Source organism: Magallana gigas, chromosome 2, assembly GCF_963853765.1.
Source record: "Magallana gigas chromosome 2, xbMagGiga1.1, whole genome shotgun sequence".
Lineage (NCBI taxonomy): Eukaryota > Metazoa > Mollusca > Bivalvia > Ostreida > Ostreidae > Magallana > Magallana gigas.
Genome location: NC_088854.1, coordinates 24,818,551 through 24,841,549, shown reverse-complemented (window position 1 = coordinate 24,841,549; position 22,999 = coordinate 24,818,551). Strand labels below are relative to the sequence as shown.

Genomic DNA, 22,999 nt, shown 5'->3' with positions numbered 1-22,999 from the left:
GAAATATACATACTAGAAAAACATGTTGATAGTTAAATGAAAACATTTGAAAGAAAAAATCTTACCTGGTCGTACGTGATCATCACATAGCCTTTTCATTGGATTGAACACACCCTGTTTACATGTGTTGACTTCAATGGTTCTGTTTCTGTAACACAAGATGTATTTATCTGTCCATTGAGCGCCAGTCACAGAATTCAAACCATCAGGTAGCCCCACACAACTCGGAAGCCGTGTTGGGCATGGAACACAGTTCTTATCCTTGTTGCTGCACAAATTTTGTCTGTATTCACCTGTTCGAGAAAAAAATACAATACACACTAAATATCAAAAGCGTTGCAAATGTACGAGAATGGATCCATATTAATTTTTATCTTACATGGTCCTTTTGGTTCAGGTCTTGATTTACAATTTACTGCCGTAAAGTTCGAACATATTTGTTTCTCCGTTGAGTAAAGCATTGGATATGGACATTCATCTAAGTACCCGCCAAGTCTAGACTGGCGATGCGAACAGTTAAAGAACTGAGCACAATTCCATGGATGTGCAACAACAGCTGTTGGGAAGGCACGGCAATAAGATATCACATCAACTAAAAACGAAGAAATATAAAGTATTCAAGGAAACTGAATTCTGCATTCATATGTTCGAAGTTTTTTTCGTTACTTTGATTTCGCTTTTCGATTATGATAACAAAGAGTCATCTTTATCGTGAGACTATCAAACATATGATTTGGTAATCCTGTTATAATTTCCAAACTGTGCAAAATAAATTGAAAAAATTGAAAACCTTTGTTTTGTTAAAATATAGTTGATGTGTGCAAAATCTAACCTGGATCAACATAGCTAGAGCATCGACGAGTTCTGGGATTGAAGTATCCATTATCACAGGCAACAACTTCAATAGTTCTATTATGAAAGCACATTATATAATCCCGACCCCACAAGTGACTTGGATGGGGAAACTTTCCATCACTAAGTCCTAGGCAGCTTGGGAAGCGAGTTGGACAAGGTTGGCAATTTGGATCACTGAGCAAACACAAGTTTTGCTTGTATTCGCCTGAAAATAGAAGTTTCATTGATTTAATTAAAAGAGAGACTTACAAAATTATTAAATCAATTTCTTATCTACTGAGCATATTTCGTTGATTGGTTGTTAAGTCCAAGAAATATGGATACCAGTTGACCATTTAGATTCTATTAAATTGTCATACTTAAAATGATAACTGTAAAACGATTTCACAAGGAAAAAAACCCCTAAAATCAGCTTGTTATTTTTAACCACTGACAATAATATTCTAAATACCAAAATTATATTTAGAAAAAAATGAAGCTAGAAGAATTGAAATTAAATAGAACACCTACCACTGTTGACAGAGTATTATACCTTCATTAATAGTTTACAATGGTATTATTCTTAACGTTTTAACAAACATCAAGAAAACTTTGTATTGTGTCTGATTTAAAGTGAGTTTCCAAACATTAGCATTTAAATCATAATAAGTATCTTACAGGGAGTCTGTGGTTCATGTCTTGTTCCACATGTGACCGTCATAAAATCATCACATCTGAGTGTCCTTGGCGAAAAAAGGTCCGGATATTTACACTCTTGTAGCAGCGTTCCCTCTCCTGATGTAAGAGCTGTACAGTTGTAGTACTGAGCGCAATTTATTGGATGAGACTGTATACTTTGTGGGTTAACCTTGCAAAACTGTTCCCACTCATCTGAAAACAATTACAGGATAATGCAATTTCACTCGAAGGAAAGGAAGGAATGGAAAAAAAAAACCCAGTTAATGAATTAACTCAAAAGACATTTTGTGAAGCAATATTTGTTCTGTTAATACACCAATATACATACTGTTTGAAAAAAGTGTAAATGATAATTAAACGATTACAATATTATATGACTTCCTAATATTTCATAATACATAATTCGAAAATATAAATAATTATTAAAATTAAATGAAGCTCACTGTAACCTTAATATAAGAATAAGAAGATATAAGGAGGCTTATACATGTATAGTGATATCACTAAACATAGCATTGAATTTCTTTAAAAGAAGATTTGTTAACATTTTCCTAATATATTTCTATGCTGAGCGTTGAACCCTCCTGAGGCCCTATTATTAGTCTGGGGATCATCTTTTTTTTTACATGTTACAATCTACACTATCTTAGAATGTTTGCATAGTAATATAACATTTGCTAGGATTGTAGTTCTTTAGTACATATTTAGATATTTTCCCTAAATATTTGAATGTTGAACTTTAAACCGCTCTTGGGGCCTTAGTATTGGTCTGGGGGTCATGGTTTGAACAATTTAGGATCTACACTATTCAGAATGCTTGCATAGTTATAACACAAATTGTAGCAGTGTAGTTCTTGAAAAGATATATTTATAGCCATATTCCTAAAATATTTCTTTGTTAAACTTTGAACTCCTCTTTGGGTCGCAATAGGTTTTGGGAGACATGGTTTTAACAATCTAGAATCTTTACTACCTGAGGAAACAAAGTATAATAAACTAAACATTTTTATGGTATACTTTCAACTCCTGGTGTGGCCAACAAATGATCAGAAGAACTCACTTGAACATTCGGTTCGGGTGAGCTATAAAGGTACTCAAAAATAATAGATAATTCGCTATCAAATACTTTCACTAAGAATATCCATTTAGTGAGAAATGACATACTTCCTATGACAGATGAAGTACAAATATTCTTCTTCACATCAAATATTGTGTTTGGAGGGCACTGAGTAACCTCAATTGTTCTGTTTTGTGAGCATTTGATGTACCATCGTGTGTATTCCCTAGTTGGGAAGATGTTGTAGCCGTCTGGTAGGCCCTCACAACTCGGTAGCCTCTCCTTACAAGGAACACAGCTAGGATCATTGGAAGAACACTTGTTCTGGTCGTACTGGCCTGCACACAAACGTTAACATTTATAGAAACACAGTCATTTTAAAGTGCATGAGAAGGGCCTTTTTATCATAAAAAAAGATCTTTTTAGCAAAATAATTACTGCTCGACATTTATGATCTATAATGTTTCCTAACTTGTTATGTTTCTCTTTTATCAAATTGCTGACAGAAGAAAATGGTTTTCCCTGTGTGTGTGTATTGGAATGAAAGCCTTTGTCACGTATATGCATTGTATTTACCTCGATGAAATTATCAAAAAGACAACTTATGTTGACTTACAAGGGGCTACTTGCTCTGGACGTGAACCACAGAATACCATAGAAAATTGTTCACATTTGTTGGTAGTCTGTGAAAACAAAGAAGGATAAGGGCATTCCTCAACAGGGTTGTCATTTCCTTTACAGTTGTAATATTTAGCACAGTTGTCAGGGCTAGGCAAAATGGCGTCCGAATGGTATTTACAATATTCAATGACATCAACTTCAAGAGAAAACATATAAAGTTCAAATGACAATGTTTCAATCATAAGATAATATGATTACCTAATATTTCATCATTTGCAAATCATCTATATCCTGAAGTAAAATAAACACTTGCATGTTATACGTTTTGGATTGTTTTATTGGCAAAAATATTGAGAAGTTTTAACCTATGGGCTGATCTTCCATTGTATAGTCAAATATTTGTCAATGTAAACTGCAAATCCTATTCTTACAGCTATTAAAACCATATATCTATATTAAAGAAAACAATAAGTAAGCACAATATAGGAAATCAAATATATGTAAAAAGTCTGACCTGAATTTACATAGACTTCACACTGTCTGGTTCTGGTATTAAAGTAACCACTGGTACACTGTTCCACCACAAGTGTTCTATTATTGAAGCATCTGATATAACTATTTGACCAAGGTGCTCTAGGATCGGCATGAACACCATTAGGCAAACCAGCACAACTAGGCAATCTTTCGGGACATGGTTTACAAGAAACATCTCCCTTAAGACAAACGTTTTGCTGATATTCACAGGGTGTCATCGGGATCTTTCTACCATTACATTCTACTTCATCAAAGTTTTTACAAGTTCTTGAAGATATGTCATAGAGTTTAGGATAGGGACACTCCAGTTTGTGTTCACCAAACCTTGTTGTGCCAGTGGAGCAGTTAACATACAAAGCACAGTTCAATGGGTCAGCTACTATATCTGTCGGCTGGTAGTGACAATAATCTAGAACATAATCTGAAATTTTATAAAATTTTTGAAATTAGTACTTAAAACATTCACATGTAGTTACACATTATCATCATATAACAGCGTATATTATCTAAAACAATGTCAAAACACTCTTTAACAAGAACAAAAAACACATTTATTTTCTCTTTAATTTGTATTAACTTACGCTTACTTTGTTCAATATATTTCACACAGGCCCCAGTAAAAGGGTTAAAGACCCATCCCAAAGAACAACTAGTTATCTGAATTGTTCGGTTCATCTGGCACTCCATGAATTTATCTGTCCATCTGTAATTTAACATCGGCTGGTATCCATTTGGAAGTCCGACACAGCTGGGTAATCGATCCGGACATGGCCGGCAAGAAGGGTCATTTGGATCGCACTTATTTTGATCGTATTCACCTTAAAATATATTTTTTTTTACGATAAGTTTATGTTTTAAAACAAAATTCATTACAATTCAAATATCCATCAATATTTTACGTAAACTCACATGGAGCCTGTGGTTCAGGTCGGTTATCACATGCAACTGAGGTAAATGTTTCGCATTTTAAAGTTGTCCTAGAAAATAATTTTGGGTATTCACATTCTTGCACTTGATTGCTAGACAAGCGTTTATGTGGATGTGAACAAGTGTAGTACTGGGCACAATTTTCTTCTTTGGCCACCACATCACCAGGATGAGTTTTACAATAATCTGGAGCAACATCTGTAAAATGTAGCCAAATTAATGCATCGGTATTATCTTTTTCTTCGATAATCACTCAATTAGCTGTGAAAACGATGTTTTCTATTAAGAACTTTGATATCGAAATTCCAATATTTATACATACCATGACCTATTTTTGACTGACAAACATTGTTCACAGGATGAAAATACCCATGTAAACATTTCGAAATCATGATTGTTCTATTCTTATAGCATGTGATGAACAGGGGTTCCCAAAGATGCCCAATGAAGCTGTGATTTCCATCCGATTTACCAACACACGATGGTAGCCTCAGTGGACAAAGCTCACAATTAGATGAGGACATTGGACATAGATTCTGATCGTATTCACCTATAAAAAATACACAATTCATAAAATTTGAATTCTGAACGATATTTCATATTTTAATAAAAAAAACCTCTATATATGTCCTCAAAAATCATATAAATACAATGCCATTTGTTCTCTTGATAACTATTATTACAATATCGTTTATCTTAGATAGTCTTTGATTTAGATATTGTAAGTGTATTTCTTTGACAAAATGTTTTGCTGTGAAAGGCTTGATAAATTGATTTTAAGAAATGGCTCGAAAAAAATGAACTTGATGCGCTGATTGTTATCTATATTCAAGAGTGCGGAATAAGAGGGCACACCAATGCCTGTAATTTTTTAAATTGTTTAAAATACATAATCAGAATTACATTGAAAAACTTTGATTATACACAGAAAGTGATAGGTAATTGTACAAAAATTCCCAAAGTTTTTAATAAGATGTTATGACTCACAAGGTGCCTGCGGCTCTTTTCTTCTTCCACAATTTACTTCGGTGAAGTTCTGACATGAGAGGCTTTGAAGTGAAAAAAGTTTAGGGTATTTACACTCCTTATATATTCCTGGTTCTGAACAGTTGAAAAATTTAGCACAATCTTCTAAATCGGGCAACACTGCTTGAGGGTGGACGGAACAGTAATCAGGGGCATCAACTAGTAAAAATAAAAATAAGAGGATGGAAACATTCAAATTGTACTTTAAATTTTTATTGATTCTTATTTCATATACATGTATAGTTATTCGTACAATATCAATATCCCTTATACTTGATATTTTCCTATTATTTCTTAGCAATGCCTTTTAAGCAATGATCAGAACAAAACGAAACTAACAGAAAGACGTAAATAAATGGTAAACAAAAACAAGGGATTAGTGGAAGTAGAGAAAAAAGTTTGAAGAACATTTACCCTAATACAAGCAAGGAATAAGTGGAAGTAGAAAAAAAATTTTGAAGAACATTTACCCTAATACTTGTAACAAATCATATATCTTGAAGTAATATAAATTGAAGGTTTCAAAAATAAATGTTATAAATAAATATATGTACCTTTATTGACAACCATTTTGCATACTCTTTCTCTAGGGTGAAAGTATTCACCATTTTTGCATTGACCGACATGCAATGTACGATTCTTGTAACACGTAACAAATTGAGAGCCCCACAACTGCGATATGTGTGGATTAGGTCCGTCTGGTAAACCAATGCAGCTAGGCAAACGAGTCGGACAAGGTTGACAACCAGATTCTCCCCTTAGACACAAATTCTGTTGGTATTCACCTGTTAATTAAGCCATACGTTGTTTGACAAATATGAAACGTTGTCTTTAAGATTATATGAAGTCTCTGCATATAGCTTTTCCAGGACATTTTTTGCTAAAGAAATGCAATGTTATAAACGGTTGCGGATTTTTCACTTACATGGAGCTTGAGGTTCATTTTTAGGAATACATTGTACCGATTCAAACTTCTGACAGCTGAGTGAAGCTGCAGAAAACAAGTCTGGGTAAACACATTCCTGGATGTATTGACCGTATCTCGAGTGAGCGGCAGAGCAGTTTACAAACTGAGCACAGTTGGTAGGGTGTGGCTTTATTGCTTTTGGATTGGCTTTGCAATAGGCATTGATGTTACCTAAAGTTAAAAAGTAAATTTGGATTGAGATCGATTTCACAAATATAATTAAATCTTTACAATTAATTATCAATCTATTTTTAATTTTTGTCAAGGATAAAGCAATTGGTACCCTTACTTTGGTCAATTTTATTGATACATTGATGCGTTTCAGGATTAAAGATGGCATTCTGTGGGCATTGGCGAACATCAATGGTTCTATTCTGAAGACACACAACATAAGAGCTGGTCCACTCCTGTCCAGTGAATGGCTGTGGTCCATCTCCAAGTCCCACACAACTCGGTAGTCTTTCAGGGCACGGCGAGCAGGACGTGTCATCGGATTTGCACACATTTTGCTTATATTCACCTATTAAAACACGTAGCATCATCAAATGATGAACTCAGCAAATCATGCATATCAACATAACATGATCATTATTTTATTGGGAAAAATGTTGATTAAACTATCACTTACAGGGAGCCATCGGTTCAGGTCTGAGTTTACACACAACAGCTTGGAAATTTTCACATTTTAATGTCACATCAGAAAACAAATCTGGGTATACACATTCATGAATGAAATCGTCGATTTTTGAGTTCTTGTGGGAACAGTTGATGTAATGTGCACAATTTTCCAAATCCTGTACCAGAGCTAATGGATTAGCCTGGCAAAATTTGTCTACGTCTCCTTAACAGATGAAATAAATATATTAAACATTTTTGTTCAATTCATATATTATGCAAAACCCTGCTTGTATGATAAATCTGCATGTAAATTAAATTCTTATGATAAATAAGATTTGAAAAAAAATCATTAATTTTCGTCAGAAGAAAGATTTCTCTTCTAAGGAATATATAGCACATCAATTTTTGTACAGGACGACAGTAATTCAGTGTTGTGTCATTTAAGGCTTCTTTACGGCTTTTCCAATAAAAATATGGCTAAAAGAACTTTAAAAACCATGATATTTTTGTCATTTTAGTAGAAAATAATATTTTTCGTAAAAAAAAAAATTCAGCATCAAAATTTCAGCTCATAATGCTTTAAGAAAAATAAATTATTTTTATTGACTTTTGAACATATACCTTTTCCTACATCGGTTAAGCATTTCTTTTGAACAGGGTGAAAATACTGATGATTTCCTTTGCAGGTAGATTCATCTATGGTTCTGTTTTTAAAGCAAATAATATACTCTGCTGACCACTGTCTACCAGGGAAATAATGTGGACCATCAGATAACCCAACACAGCTGGGCAAACGCTCCGGACAGGGAACACAACTTGTGTCTTTTGGTTGACATAAATTCTGTTCATACTGACCTTTTTAAAAAAAAAGGAAAAAAGAAACTGCAAGACATTGTAATATAAAGAGGATTTCCATTTATCTTTATCATTTTTTAAAACCACAGCAGAAGATAAACAAAAATTATGTCAAATTTTTACATATAACTATATATCTAGTAGCTTACAAGGGGCCATGGGTTCTGGTCTGATGTGACATTTGACTGATGTGAAAGCCTGACATGATCTAGAAACGGCAGAAAATAGATCGGGGTAGGAACACTCCAAAGACACGACATGTCTCCCAGGTGACAACTGACTACAGTTGTAAAAGCGATTACAGCTGCTTATGTCCTCTATAACACTGTCTGGATTTGCTTGGCAGTAAGATGGAACATCAACTGTCAAATTGTATGAGTTAATTTCAAAAATATGATATATCAGAGTATTTAATTGAATATTTTTCTTTTTATTAAACCGCCGATTTCGCAATATTCATTCTAAATATCAAAATTCACTTAAAGTTGAAGTACACATTACCTTTTGAAACATCAATTAGGCATTGTTTTTTGATTGGATGAAAGTATCCATTTGTACACTGTTGCAACAAAATCGTTCTATTAAGGAAGCACGTTATAAATTGTGGTTTCCATAATCTTCCAGTAAATGGTTGGTCTCCGTCTGGAACGCCTACACAGCTTGGAAGTCTCTCGGGACACGGTGGACAGGTTCCGTCTCCTTTACGGCACAAATTTTGAGTATAATCACCTGAATAATACAAATAACAGATTGCATAATATATGAATTCCGAGCAATTATCATTTCGGATAAGAAATCTTTCGGACAGTAAAGAATATTTAAATGGTTTATTTTGTTATAAAAGGGAACGCATTTACAAAATAAACATCAGGTATGGATGATTAAAAGATTTGTATGATAAATAGATTATGACTAAAACAAGCATCCGTTGTACACAATGAAACGCTAGTAATGTGTTATTATAGAGAATTACATGCATTTAGAAGTACCACGATGATATTTCAACGTTTTGCGCGCAAGAATAAACGATTTCTTTAGATAATGCATATTGAGAATAACAAGATTCTTACAGGGAGCCTGGGGTTCCGGTCGAGAGTCACATTTCACAGAGGTAAAGTTGACACATTTCTTTTCCTTAGTGGAGTACAAATCCGGGTATCGGCATTCAACATGGGCGCCTCCATAATCAGAACAGTTGAAATATTTGGCGCATGTCTTAAGATCTGGCAATATTGCTGTTTTGTGCACCATACAGTAGCTTGGAACGTCAACTGTGAGTCAAACAATTATTGTTAGACTTAGGGCATTGGTTGTTTTATTTTTCATAAAAAATATACTTGTAATATTATACAACAACGCAAGCACTTAAATTACATTGTTCAGTTCGTTCATCATTGATTTAAAATCAGTCGGTAGTGTTGCCAAATGACTAAAATGTTATTTCTTAGTTATATAACATACGCATCGAATTATAACTCAAATTATAAATCTTCCTCAACATATTGCTTTGAAATTTGATAATGTAGGAGCATAAACGTTTTCTTTTCCGTTTTTTTGTAAGCGGCTATGCACAAAAATGATGCCCCAACAGAGTGAAATACTTACTCATTTCCACAGCTTTCTGGCATCTCTTTGTTCGTGGATTAAAGTAAAAACCATCTTCACATTCAGTGATGCTTATGGTTCTATTTTTATAGCAAATAATGAAATCTCTCTGCCATAACCTATTGGGAAACTCGTGCTCTCCATCATCGATGCCTATACATGGCGGTAAGCGATTGGGACACAGTTGACAATTATTGTCAGATGACTTACAAAGGTTTTGTTCATATTGACCTGTAAAACAATTTATTAAATGTAAAACTTAACCAAATTTGAATTGAAGATTAGCTGAAATAGCATTTCATTTAATTTAATTATTTAACACAAACATCAGCAATCCAACAATAAACAACGTGATCACTTTAATGTTTATGAAATTTTTTTTTTAATCAAAACAAATAGAATTTTGTTTATTTACATTCCAATTTACATTTATAAGAAATTGATTTTGATATATTCACACATTTTAAATTCATGACGATGACTATGCTACTGCTTAAATCAGAAGGATATGAAACCATTGCAATAAATTCATCTTCGTGTAACAGGTATCATACATACTAAGTAAAAAATGCCAAAACATACAAAAGGATGACTGTGTTCTTTATATTATATATGTTTGATAAAAATACTAAAGGATGACTGTGTTCTTCATATTTTATTTGTTCAATTTTCTTTGGAATACAAACTAGAATTATTATTCTTAAAATAATTGAAAAAATTAAGACTTACAAGACAAATAATGTACTTACAAGGAGCTTGAGGCTCTGGTCGGTTTTCGCATTGCACATTCTCAAAGTGTTTACATTGCCTGGAACTGCTTTCGAATAAAGCCGGGTAGGTACATTCCATTCTAAAGACTCCTATCGAATTTGGTGTTCTAGACCTTAGCATGATGGTGTCTTCAATGGAACAATTGAAGTACTGACCACAGTTGAAAGGGTCTGGTAAAACATAATCAGGATGAGCCTTACAATAATCCGGTACATCAACTACAAAATTAAGAAAAAACACCACTTGTAAACAGTTTGGAAATGGAATTGGAATCAATTTGCGTCAGACTTTTTTTTAATGACGACCGGTAAAACATGCAAATAAAGAAAAACTACAAATATAAAACAATTGCGCATAGTAGGTAATATTATTAAAATGTTTATTTCATTATTTCACCTGGATCTACTGCTTGCAGACAAACTCGACGCCTAGGATGGAAATATTCTCCCTTTGGACATTCACCCGTTCCCATAGTCCGATTTTGGTAGCAGATTACATATTTTGACAGCCATATAGAACCAACGACAGGATTTTTGCCATCAGGTAATCGTACACAAGAGGGGAGACGACTAGGACACGGAACACAAGATTTGTCAGACATCAAACAACGATTTTGTCTATAATCACCTACAAAGTATTAAAAAAAATCAATCAAAAAATACCCTTCCTTTCTCAATATGAATGATAGAGGTAACACAATTCTTAACATTATACGTTAATTAACGAAATGACAATTTACTGCAAAATTAAAAATCAATGGACTTTTTCTTACATGGTGCCATTGGTTCCTGTCGCTTGCCACAGGGAACGGTTGTAAAGTTTCGACACAGCAGTGTTGATGAATCAAACAGATCTGGATATGGGCATTCGAACAGGTGATCTCCTTGAACTGATGTTTGTGAGCAGTTGTAATACTGAGCGCAGTTTGTTGGATGAGGCCTGACAGTGCCTGGTTTTGACTTGCAGAACTGATCTATGTTATCTACAACAGAAGTATGCATTTGACTATTTGTTAACAAAATTTATCTCATTGTAATATTTACATCATACATCATCAAAGGAATAATCTGACATGTCTCAATTTCAAACATCTATAGATAACAAGCTTACACAATTCTACAAGACAGTTCCTTCTTGTCTTTTGGTATACAAGATATAACTTACTGAAAGGAACATTTTCTCTGCATTGGAGAAGGACTGGGTCAAAGACGGAGGACCTGGGACAGTTGGTAACAGCTAGTGTCCTGTTTTGCAGACATGTCAGATATCTATCTCCCCACATCTCACTAGGAACAGGTTGAATGCCATCGGAAAGACCTCTGCAACTTGGCAACCTCTTTGGGCAGACAATGCAGTTTAAGCTGGTACGTGGACACAGATTTTGATCATATTCACCTAAAATATATGAAATCTTTAACAAAAATAACATATATGTTTACGGTTAAAATATTTTGAATTGGTATTTATAATTTTATTTATATTTTACAGAAAAGTAAACTATATTTGATTTGTCTTTCGATTTTTTCACACGTGATCGCAATAAAAATACAAATATCTTGTAATTGATGATCTTTCAGTGTGTTGATAAAACTTCAACGTTGCAACAGAAGAGAAAAGAAAATCATGGCGTTACATGGAGCTTGGGGCTCCGGCCTCTGGTCACAAGAGGTAGACAAAAACCGTTCGCATCTAAATGTCACCAACGAAAAGAGGTCTGGATAGGTGCATTCGGAATGTGATACGTCGGAACAATTGTAAAACTTGGCACAGTTGTCAGGATCTTGGATAACTTTGTTTCTGTGTACAGGGCAGTATTGAGGAACGTCAACTGTCAATCATAGAATTAACATTTTTGAAAGGCTAACATCTTAGATAGATAGATAAATAACCTTGAACGTCATGAGTGAGGGTTTGATATCTCTTACCAGGCTCCACAACATCCGTGCAAATGTTGAGTCTTGGATTGAAATATTGTGTGGTTGGACATTTCGTGGTTTGTATGGTTCTGTTCTTGTGACAGAAAATGTAGTCTTGCAGCCATAATTTGTTCGGGAAAGAATGTGGACCATCAGTCATCCCTTTGCATGAAGGCAATCTTGCGGGACATTTCTCACAAGAAGAATTTGAAGTTTTACAGAGATTCTGTTGGTATTCACCTAAAATGAAAATTGTATGTAACCAAGATAATTAAGTAATTGTTTAAATCAATCTTCAATTTATTTCATATTTTTATTTATGGTAATTTTTAGAAACAAAGTGAATTTCTTATTTTAATTGCTACCCTAAAACATGCTTTAATTAAATAATCCAACACGTGGCATAATATATTATTATATATACAATGCTTTAGAAGATATTTATGGGTTATAAACAAACTTGTATTTATGTTCTTATCTAATCTCTAATGTCAAGATATAATCAATATAAGTGGTATGTACTTACACGGTGTCATAGGTTCCGGTCTAGTTTCACATTTAACAGCTGTAAAAAGCCTACATTGCCGATTGTTGGAATCAAAGAGATCTGGATATTGGCACTCTTTTGTATATGACTGTATCGATACAACATGGGCAGCCCTGTGTACCATAGTTGTTTTGTTATTGCAGTCGAAAAAATGGGCACAATTGTCAGGATCTGGAAGGACGTCTTTCGGATTGGCTACACAATAATCAGGAACATCAACTGTTGGAATAATGATAAAATAATGTATTATTATTAATAAATTGATAAAGTATCTTGTTTTTTATGTTATACATTTGTATTCTTTTTACAATCGTTTGAAATACCTGGATCAACTACTTCTGTACAGAGTTTTGCGACAGGGTGGAAATAACCTTGCGAACATTTCTCAAAAGAAATTGTTCTATTATGGTAACATATTACGTAGTCTGGCTTCCAAACTCGTGATGGGAACACATTGGAACCATCTTCCTTCCCCACACAAGATGGTAGTCTTTCAGAACATGGTTTGCAGTTCAGGTCTGATGGTCGACAGATGTTTTGTAGATATTCACCTTAATTAAAAATATCAAGATTAGTTAGAGATACTGCTATTGGAATTTAACAAATTTCAAGAAACAAAGGTTAAGCATTTTAAAAGTATCCACATTGGATATAAAGAAGTTTTTACATGGTGCTTGGGGTTCTGGTCTTGAATTGCATGTCACAGTGGTAAAGGTTCTACAACTTCTGGATGAGACATCAAACAAGTCAGGGTAAGTGCATTCCATTTCATGAGCATCTAGTACACCTGACATCAGCTTTCTACTTATCATTCGTGGTGGAAGGGCAGTATTTAAAGCACTGCAGTTGTAATAGTGAGCACAGTTATCCGGGGCTGGCAAAATGTCTGCAGGATGCACAGCACAGTAATCTGGTACATCCACTAAATAAAAATACACAGTAACAAGTTAGCCTAAAACATAAAAGGATTCATTAAGGAATTTGTGAAATATAGCCATTAAGAATTTTTTTTACCAAACTTATATCTAAATGATAAAAGATCATAAAGTTTTTAAACTAGTTATCTGATACATGTATTTAAACAATTATATCAAACTTTAAAACTGCTAAGAAAGATACATCCATTTAAAAAGTGGTTGTGTGAGTACATATGCACATGATAAGAGAATAATTGTATTACAGTACAAATATATAGACCTTTTTCAACGTTTTCCATGCACTTTCTTATTCTCGGATTGAAGTATCCAGTCTTGCATTTATTGATGTCTAGTGTTCTATTTTGAACACAAACAATAAATGCCGTTGTCCATTCTTTGTTTGCCACAGAGTTCGTTCCATCTGGTAACCCTCTACAAGAGGGCAATCGGACAGGGCATGGTGAGCAGGAGGAATTTTTCGGGTCACAAATATTGACTTCATATTCACCTTAAAAATCGTTAAATTATATAGAAAACAAAATTATCAAAATGAAATAAAAAATAATTATTCAATGTAAAAATTCACAACTCAGTTGACTTTGTATAAAAAAAAATTACTATTATGAAAGACACGTTTGCCCCCCCCCCCCCTAATTTTTTTGGATGATAACACGAATTTCGTTAGTTATTAAAAATTATCAGAATATTCAATATATTAACAGTTTGGTGGCCTTCTTTAATTAAAGAGACGTTTAATAAAATATCAAGGTTTTTTGTTTCAGTATTGAAAATTTTAAAATAAAATATTTACACGGAGCCTGGGGTTCTGTCCTGTTGTCGCAGTTCACTTCTGTAAATTGTCTGCATGTAAGCATGTTCGAGTCAAATAGCTCTGGGTATGGACACTCATGAACGTAAGTACCAAACATCGAGAGCGCCGAGCAGTTGTAATACTGTCCACAGTTATTGTCAACCTCTTTTACAGCCCCGGGATTGGATTTGCAAAACTCTGCTACATTGCCTGATAAGAAAAGGGAAAAATCCAATAATGGTGAATTCATCATTATTATTTGTTTCTTTTTACACAAAAGTCATTTCAACTACATGTATTAGACATTTCAATAGGTTCTTTAAAGTTATGTGCTGTAGAAATAAAATAAATGCATCGGAGGCCAATTTTATTCATAGTATGATAGATCAATACAGTTTACGAAATTAAATCCTATTTTATTTCAAATGCTATATACGTATAGATACGTATCTACAACTGCCTATATATGCCAGTTAAAGGTGGTATGGGACACCTCCATGTTGTGACGTAATATTTATCGAAATAAACAAGAAAATCATGTATAATTTTATAAGTAGTTTCTTTCCTAATATTGTCATCAGCGAAACACAGTGGGTTAGAGGGCTTACTACGGATCTGTAAGTCATGAGTTCGAATCCCGCTGGATATTCTAATTTTTTTTCCTGTAGAAAAAATGTTAAAAACATATTTTCTTGGGTTAAATATTGTAAAATTTGAAAATTCTAAACCGATGAAAGTATTGGTGAAAGTATTTTAATTATAATGTACTTTAATCCACATTAATATCGACAGATGTCCCATATCACCTATATATGCCGGGTTTAGAAAATGACCATCAAATATATTGCACCAAGAAAATGTTGAAAGTGTTCAAAAGGTGGATTTGAAAATATAGCTGTAATACGCTCACAAGTAAGTAAACGAGGCAGAATTCAGTGTAAATTCTCTTTACAAATCCAATGTATTTGAAACGTTGAATTGAGATATATCGATTTCACTTTTTATGTCGTCACCAATTTTTAAGTATAAAACAGAAAGGCTATGCAATCTTTAAAAAAAGTCGAATACAAAGATATGGGTTTACTTTCATGTCATGTAATAAAGACCTAATTATAATTTAACAGTGAAAATAGTGAAACAGTAAGTCTGTTTTAATAAAAAAAGACTTAGGGTGCTGTGCAAGATAAACAAAACTGTTTACCTTGGGGAATTTTGTTGATACATCTTAACTGTATTGGATCAAAAATCTCTCCTAATGGACATTTGTTAACCTTCATAGTTCTGTTGACAAAACAAGTGATATATCTCGATGTCCAGAGTTCCATTGACACGGCCTGGTTGCCGTCTGGAAGACCACGACAGCTTGGCAATCGCTCAGGACAAGGTGCGCAGCTTGGATCAGAATTTGGACACAAATTTTGATCATATTCACCTTAAACATACATAAATATGTACTTAATTTAAAAAAAAAATCTATTTTGTATTCCTTCACTGAGTTTTGCATGTATGCCTTTCAAGATTTGAAAATTGAGTGATTCTTAAAGTTAGATTATTCTTCTTTTCTTTACGTTCATTAAATATTATCAATTTATGTAAATCAGACAAAAACAACAAAAGTATATATAAATTAAGAAAGCTTCATTCCAAAAGTTGTTCACAAGAGATATTATAGTTTGGCATTACGATAATTATTCATCTGTGGTGGTAAATTTGTACGCTATCTATCCTATGGCTTATAAAAAGGTCAACGCTTAAAATTTCTTTGAGAATGACATAAGTTAATTTAACAAGCAAACTGGTGACGCAAATTTTTACTCGCTCAAAATAATAAATATTCTCAATGATTTGCTAAATTACAATCAAATATAAAAAAATAATTATATCAACATTGTTTTAATTTCATTCAATTTTTCAAAATTAACAATATTTCTTCATTGGCTACGAAAATTTGGATAACGTATTTTAAATTGAGTGAATTTTAAGAAGAAACTTACATGGTGCCTGTGGTTCCTTTCGAGTTGAACATGTGACATTGAGAAATTCTTGGCAAATTTGGCCATCAGGATTAAAGAGATCTGGATATGTGCATTCATTGTGTAAACCATTCTTTTCAGAGCAGTTGTAGAATTTGGCACAGTTATCAGGATCAGGAAGAACTGCGTTAGGATGGACTGTGCAATATCCGGGTACATCCACTGAATTCACAATATACATTTTTTATTACAAAACGTGCATGGTATTTTTTAGCATTGTATTAAGTGCAAAATTCTAAATCCATCATGATTATTGCCGACACAAAAAATGCAGATTTGCAGATTTTTAAAAGTGATTTTAATTTGTCCAAGAGTTCACACGGCGTAAAATCTAAATTAAGAAAAAAATCTGTCATTAACCATTTTCCAAGACTAAAATCGAAGCTTGTTTACAAGGTGATTTTTTTTACTTTATAATTTACTTCTTACCTGGCTCAACATTTCTTTTACAAGACTGAGTCCTTGGGTTGAAGTACATTCCCATAGGGCATTGTGCAATACTGATTGTCCTATTTAAGTAACATTGGATGAAATCTCTCTGCCAAGGTTTGTTGGGAAATGCATGTGCTCCATCCTGGCGGCCACGGCAATCTGGTAATCTTTCTGAACAAACTTGACACGAAACATTTGTAGACGTACAGATATTCTGCTTATATTCACCTGAAACAGTTATACAGAGCATGTAACAGTAAGTAATTAAAATAAATAAATTACTTAAAAAGCTAGAATGCCATAAGCAAAGTATATGCAATATAATCAAAATGTTACGCGAAGTTGTACTGTTGCATAAGAAAAGTACAAATACATGTATCATACAAGTAATATCATAGGACATCAATATTATTCAATATGCAATGTGCATGTTTTGACTGATAACTCTCTGCTATGATGAATTTTTTAAACAGGGAAACCAATGTTTAAAATCTTTTTTGAATTCATTAACTTTTACTTTACTTACAAGGTGCTTGAGGTTCGTTTCGTTTGCTACAATTTACGGCAGTAAAAGTCTGGCATTCTTTATGGACAGGATCAAACAGATCAGGGTAATGACATTCTTTTCTGTAATTCTCTGGGAGGTTAACAGCTCCATTTATGGACCCGCGTATTGCTGGATCTGAGCAGTTGAAGTATTGTGCACAGTTATCGGGATCTGGAAGGACATCCGATGGATTGGCCTGACAATATTCCGGAACATCCACTGAAAAAAACAAAATATAAACGTTTAAGTCAATACCCTATTCAAAATATATACTTTATTAAATATCATCTTCATACATGTTCATGAATACCAAAATTCATTTTATTGACATATTTTAGTGGCTTATATACATTAAAGTATTGTGGACATTTTATTGACGTAATCCGTACCAGGTGGAACATAATCCACACACATTGATAAACGTGGATTGAAATACTGAGATTTTGGACACTTGGAAATAACCATAGTTCTGTTTAGAAAACATGAAATGTAATCATCTTTCCACAAATGTCTTGGAGATGGGTTGAGTCCATCACTGCTGCCAACACACGACGGAAGACGTTCCGGACACTTTGTGCAGTTGTTGGCTGTCAAGTCACATAGATTTTGATCATATTCACCTATATGAAAAAATATAAAAATAATTTGTTAAGTTTTGTAATTGGTTTAAGGCTAAAATTGAAATAAGTCACAAAAAATGTTTAATAATTTGACGTCATCATGTTCCTTTTAATGACTGGTAAAATTTTTGTGATATGCTAGTATTTTCATAATACACATACATACTTACAAAATATAAATTTGAAATACTTACAAGGAGCCATGGGTTCCCATCGAGTAGTACATCTAACTTTTGTGAAATTGCTACACATCTGTAGCATGGTATCGTAAAGCTCTGGGTAAGGACACTCATAGCCGAACTTGCCTATAGCTACGTTTGATCGACTAGATCGTGGCTTGATCAAAGATTCACTACAGTTGAAAAACTTAGCACAGTTGTCTGGATCAGGCAAAAGTTCGGTCGGATGAGCCTTGCAGTAATCAGGTATATCAACTAAAACATAAGGTGACGCAGTTAGACCATTCATGGTACACAATAGTTATGGATACCAAATGAAAATGATTGTCTATACTTTAATTGATAGAACTTTACAATTCAAAATTCGTTTTTTTTAAAATTCGTCCAAGAATAAATTTTGCTAAATAAATAAAGCAAAATAATTATATTACGAGAAAAATGCCTTAGTTGACACCAATAACATTTTATAGTTGGCATTTAAATTTGCTTTTATTCAGCAAATGCTTTAAAAATGAAATTTACCTTTCTCAACTGGTTCCATACACTTTCTCAATCTGGGATTAAAGTATCCAGTGCTGCACTTTTTGATATCAATTGTCCTATTCTTAAAGCATTCGATATATGATGGATTCCATAACTGGTTTGGAAAAGGATTCAATCCATCTGGTTTTCCTTTACAGGATGGCAAACGAGAAGGGCAAGGGACACAGGTAGGATCAGAGTTATTGCACAGATTCTGTTGGTATTCACCTAAAAATGATGTAAATAACTATTTTATGAAACACTAATTTAGTCATACTGTGCTTTGATTTTATCAAAGTTAAAATTTTATCGAGAGGTCAATGATATTATACACATATCTTGTCAATTGAAAATTAACAGTATTTAAATTTTCACCTAATGAATGCTTATCTTGAAAAATGAAAGATTTGTCAATTTTTCGTATCAAAATACAACAAATCCATTATATACATCAATTATATATATTGATAGTGAGGAGTAATGTGTTTTAAATATCTATACCTGAAATTCATTTGACACTTCAAAGGGATAATATAATATATACATCCAAAATAATAATCATTTTATGCAAAACATTTCTTACATGTATCATTACATAAATCTAACGAATCACATTTAAGAAGATAATTAAATTTAATAGAAATCTTTAAACCCTATTTTCTTTAAACTTTCGTTGGCAAATCTATTCTTTGATTAAGAATCCTCACATGGGGCCTGTGGTTCTTTCTTTGTCTTATTGCACTTGACTTCTGTGAAATTGGCACATTGTAATCTAGTGGAATCGAACAGATCAGGGTATGGACATTCCACGAGATGATGACCCAAAGGAGACTGTACAGATGAACAGTCGTAGAACAATGCACAGTTGGAGGGATGCGCTTTCACAGACTTTGGATTTGCTCGACAGAATTCATCAATTTTGGCTATAAGATATCAAAATTATTAACGAGTAAAATCAGTTCTTATGAACATTTTCATAACAATGCTTTCATTGCAAAGACGTTTTAAGATGAAGAAACGTACATTTAGGTATTTGTTCTACACAGTTCAGCTGAGTAGGATCAAATATTGCTCCAGGGTTACATCTACTGACAGCCAGGGTTCTGTTCTGTACACACGTGACAAAGCGATCCGTCCACAGGAAGCCATTGGCTGGTTGATCTCCGTCGGGCAAACCTCTACAGCTGGGTAGTCGCTCTGGGCAGGGCCGACAGCTAGTGTCCGTTAAGTTACATTTGTTTTGGTCATACTCACCTGAGATCGAAAGAGTATCACAGAGAATACAGTTACGAGGCTCAGCTAACACTATTTGATTTTAATATGTGTTGTTCAATGTGATTTAATAATAAAAAGTCAACTGACAACACATATAATTATATTTGGCACATAATGATAACAGTTTGAAAGGAATGCATGATTACATATCATCGAATGACTTTTAAAAATTAAAACCTTGAAAAATCAATTCATATCTTTCTTAAAACAATGTTAAACAATGACACGTGAACATTAAAATATGAGACCGACAGAGCACCCTTATTACTATCACAAAGATGTACCTACACGGAGCTTGCGGTTCTTTTCGTCTTGTACATGCTACTGTGGTGAAGTTTTCACATGACCTTGTCTGATCTGAGAACAATTTTGGATATGAACACTCCATATGAAGTCCATTTTGATCGGAACAGTTATAATATTTGGCACAGTTGTCCAAGTCTGGGAGAACTTCATTTTTGTGTACGGAGCAAAAGTCTGGTACATCAACTACAAATGGAGAAAAGTAAAAACATAAATTTGAACTTGTTAGTTAAGCATTATTTCAACAAAACTATAAATCTCGGAGGGTATCATATGTACCTGGCTCCACACGTTCCGTGCATTTCAGCAGTCGTGGATTAAAATACTCCGGAGGTTTGCATTTGTCCACGCTAATGGTTCTGTTTTTAGCACAGATAATGTAATCATTCTGCCATAATTTATTAGGAAAGGCCTGCTGTCCATCTTGATAGTTTAAACAATCTGGAAGTCTCTCTTTACAAGGCTTACACGAACTATTTTTTGAGTCACACAAATTTTGTTGATATTCACCTGTGAACAGAATACTGATCAGCTCAGAAATAGTTCCACCTATTGATGCCTTAAATGCAAACATCGTTTAAAAAATGTGTTGTGTAATATTGAGCATGTATGGATTATTTTGTTACACTTTAGTATCACTGATATTTATCATATCATTACATTTTTAAAAATTAAAAAAAAAATGAAAATTAAATAAAATTATTCAACGTTGAACTTAAAATCTTTGGATTATACACGTGTCTATCTTTAACAAGTTTGGGTACTAGGTTTGTAAAATAAGTCATAAAAAATAAGCTATTCTCAGTTGTTGAAGAAAGGATTGTTATTTCTTATGTACTCTAATTTTATGTCTTTTATAATTATACACTATACTAAGATATACACACATAAAAAGAAGTATATTTCTCATGTACATAAATTGTTCAAAACACTTCTTACATGGCGCCTGTGGCTCAGGGCGTGTTTTACATTCTACTGTTGTGAACATTCCACACTGTTGCAAGACTGGATTAAACAGATCAGGGTAAGGGCATTCTTTTCTGTAACTTCCTGTTTGTTGATTCTGTTGTCTAGTAATAACGTTCACAGTAGGGTCTGAGCAGTTGAAATAGTGAGCACAGTTATCTGGATCTGGCAAAAGCTTAGTTGGATTCGCCGTGCAATAGTCGGGCACGTCAACTAGATAGTAAAATCATATCATATCATACTTCAATATAAATACTTGATATCTAAATATTCAGCAATGTTCAACTCCAAAAGCGATTGAAAAGGCCATTGATAAAGATTTGTCCTTAAATGTTTTTTTTTCATTTTAATAACTTTATAGCATATTTGCTATATTGATATGGACTAATACCATTGTCTCTGACGAACAGAAATCGTGCAAGTTTTCCATGCAATCTTTAAATCAATACAAGAGAGCCACTTTAATAGAAACTCACAATGCTTCCTTGCATTTAAAGTTTGTTTTAAATTAAATAGTAGAGACTATTTCAGTTTAATTTCCCTCTTATAGTTGTTTACAGTTTATTGTTTTCTGCACATCAAGATGAACGTCGGTTTTTGCTTGTCTGTGGATAAATTTTTTATTTACAATTATGACATGCAACTGATGGGGTATCTGAGAGTCTAGTGTCATAACGCAACTTACAAATGTGCTTACCTATTTATAGATAAAGATACAATTTAGGTAAAATAATCTAAACCCACCAAGGATTGAAAACAGGTGAGACATATTAGAATATAACAAATACTTACCAGGTAGAACATTTTCCATACATTGTTTAAGCCTTGGATTGAAATACTCATTCGATGAACATTTGTCAATTTCCGTTGTTCTGTTAAGAAAGCACCTGACAAAGTCAGATTTCCAAAGCCGAGTAGGAAACTCCTTATATCCATTTTGTTCTCCCACACATGATGGTAAACGGCTTGGACATGGTGCACACGAAGGATCGCCTACAGGACATAGGTTTTGCTGATACTGACCTGGAATAAACAAAATTCTTTAAATTGATAAGTCATTATAAGTTGACCTTTTTGAAAAGCCATTTTTCGGGCGGACAAAAATTTGAGATGAAGAGTTTAAAGGTATGTATACAATTTTGGTGAACTCAATCTAAAAAAATCAGATATCGTAACCCATATTTATTATGATTTTAAATTTCACTTTAAAAAAGAACTTTAAAAATTGATTCTGTGCTTACAATTTGCATATCTGTTTATAAAATTTATAAAAATAGTTTTTTTAAAGAAAGTTTCTCACAATACAGATGTCACTTATCTCCTTTGAAAGTACAAAAATATAAATAAAACATTAATGTTTCGATGTATGAGCATAACACTCTTGTATTGCATTGCTTCCATTAAAAACCTAGCACAC

General features: G+C 33.4%; 1 protein-coding gene across 1 annotated transcript in view; it reads right to left on the bottom strand.

Annotated features, from left to right (window-relative positions):
• Nucleotides 1-22,999, bottom strand: part of LOC105327324 (uncharacterized) — a 49,985-nt gene that overhangs the window by 22,422 nt on the left and 4,564 nt on the right. The window contains exons 15-58 of the mRNA XM_034445675.2: nt 22,375-22,605; nt 21,556-21,795; nt 20,896-21,126; nt 20,602-20,802; nt 20,062-20,292; nt 19,746-19,961; nt 19,039-19,266; nt 18,532-18,771; nt 18,107-18,337; nt 17,697-17,936; nt 17,168-17,398; nt 16,700-16,900; nt 15,907-16,137; nt 14,706-14,915; nt 14,175-14,402; nt 13,645-13,899; nt 13,301-13,528; nt 12,957-13,196; nt 12,440-12,670; nt 12,148-12,342; nt 11,679-11,909; nt 11,287-11,496; nt 10,911-11,141; nt 10,493-10,732; nt 9,744-9,974; nt 9,209-9,409; nt 8,640-8,867; nt 8,288-8,500; nt 7,905-8,138; nt 7,294-7,506; nt 6,955-7,185; nt 6,624-6,836; nt 6,253-6,483; nt 5,660-5,857; nt 4,995-5,222; nt 4,655-4,870; nt 4,333-4,563; nt 3,726-4,166; nt 3,207-3,407; nt 2,698-2,928; nt 1,513-1,725; nt 833-1,060; nt 380-592; nt 66-293 (exon numbers count right to left, since the gene is read on the bottom strand). Coding sequence (XP_034301566.2) covers nt 66-293; nt 380-592; nt 833-1,060; nt 1,513-1,725; nt 2,698-2,928; nt 3,207-3,407; nt 3,726-4,166; nt 4,333-4,563; nt 4,655-4,870; nt 4,995-5,222; nt 5,660-5,857; nt 6,253-6,483; nt 6,624-6,836; nt 6,955-7,185; nt 7,294-7,506; nt 7,905-8,138; nt 8,288-8,500; nt 8,640-8,867; nt 9,209-9,409; nt 9,744-9,974; nt 10,493-10,732; nt 10,911-11,141; nt 11,287-11,496; nt 11,679-11,909; nt 12,148-12,342; nt 12,440-12,670; nt 12,957-13,196; nt 13,301-13,528; nt 13,645-13,899; nt 14,175-14,402; nt 14,706-14,915; nt 15,907-16,137; nt 16,700-16,900; nt 17,168-17,398; nt 17,697-17,936; nt 18,107-18,337; nt 18,532-18,771; nt 19,039-19,266; nt 19,746-19,961; nt 20,062-20,292; nt 20,602-20,802; nt 20,896-21,126; nt 21,556-21,795; nt 22,375-22,605 — 10,074 coding nt within the window. The remainder of the gene's footprint in view (nt 1-65; nt 294-379; nt 593-832; nt 1,061-1,512; nt 1,726-2,697; nt 2,929-3,206; nt 3,408-3,725; nt 4,167-4,332; nt 4,564-4,654; nt 4,871-4,994; nt 5,223-5,659; nt 5,858-6,252; nt 6,484-6,623; nt 6,837-6,954; nt 7,186-7,293; nt 7,507-7,904; nt 8,139-8,287; nt 8,501-8,639; nt 8,868-9,208; nt 9,410-9,743; nt 9,975-10,492; nt 10,733-10,910; nt 11,142-11,286; nt 11,497-11,678; nt 11,910-12,147; nt 12,343-12,439; nt 12,671-12,956; nt 13,197-13,300; nt 13,529-13,644; nt 13,900-14,174; nt 14,403-14,705; nt 14,916-15,906; nt 16,138-16,699; nt 16,901-17,167; nt 17,399-17,696; nt 17,937-18,106; nt 18,338-18,531; nt 18,772-19,038; nt 19,267-19,745; nt 19,962-20,061; nt 20,293-20,601; nt 20,803-20,895; nt 21,127-21,555; nt 21,796-22,374; nt 22,606-22,999) is intronic.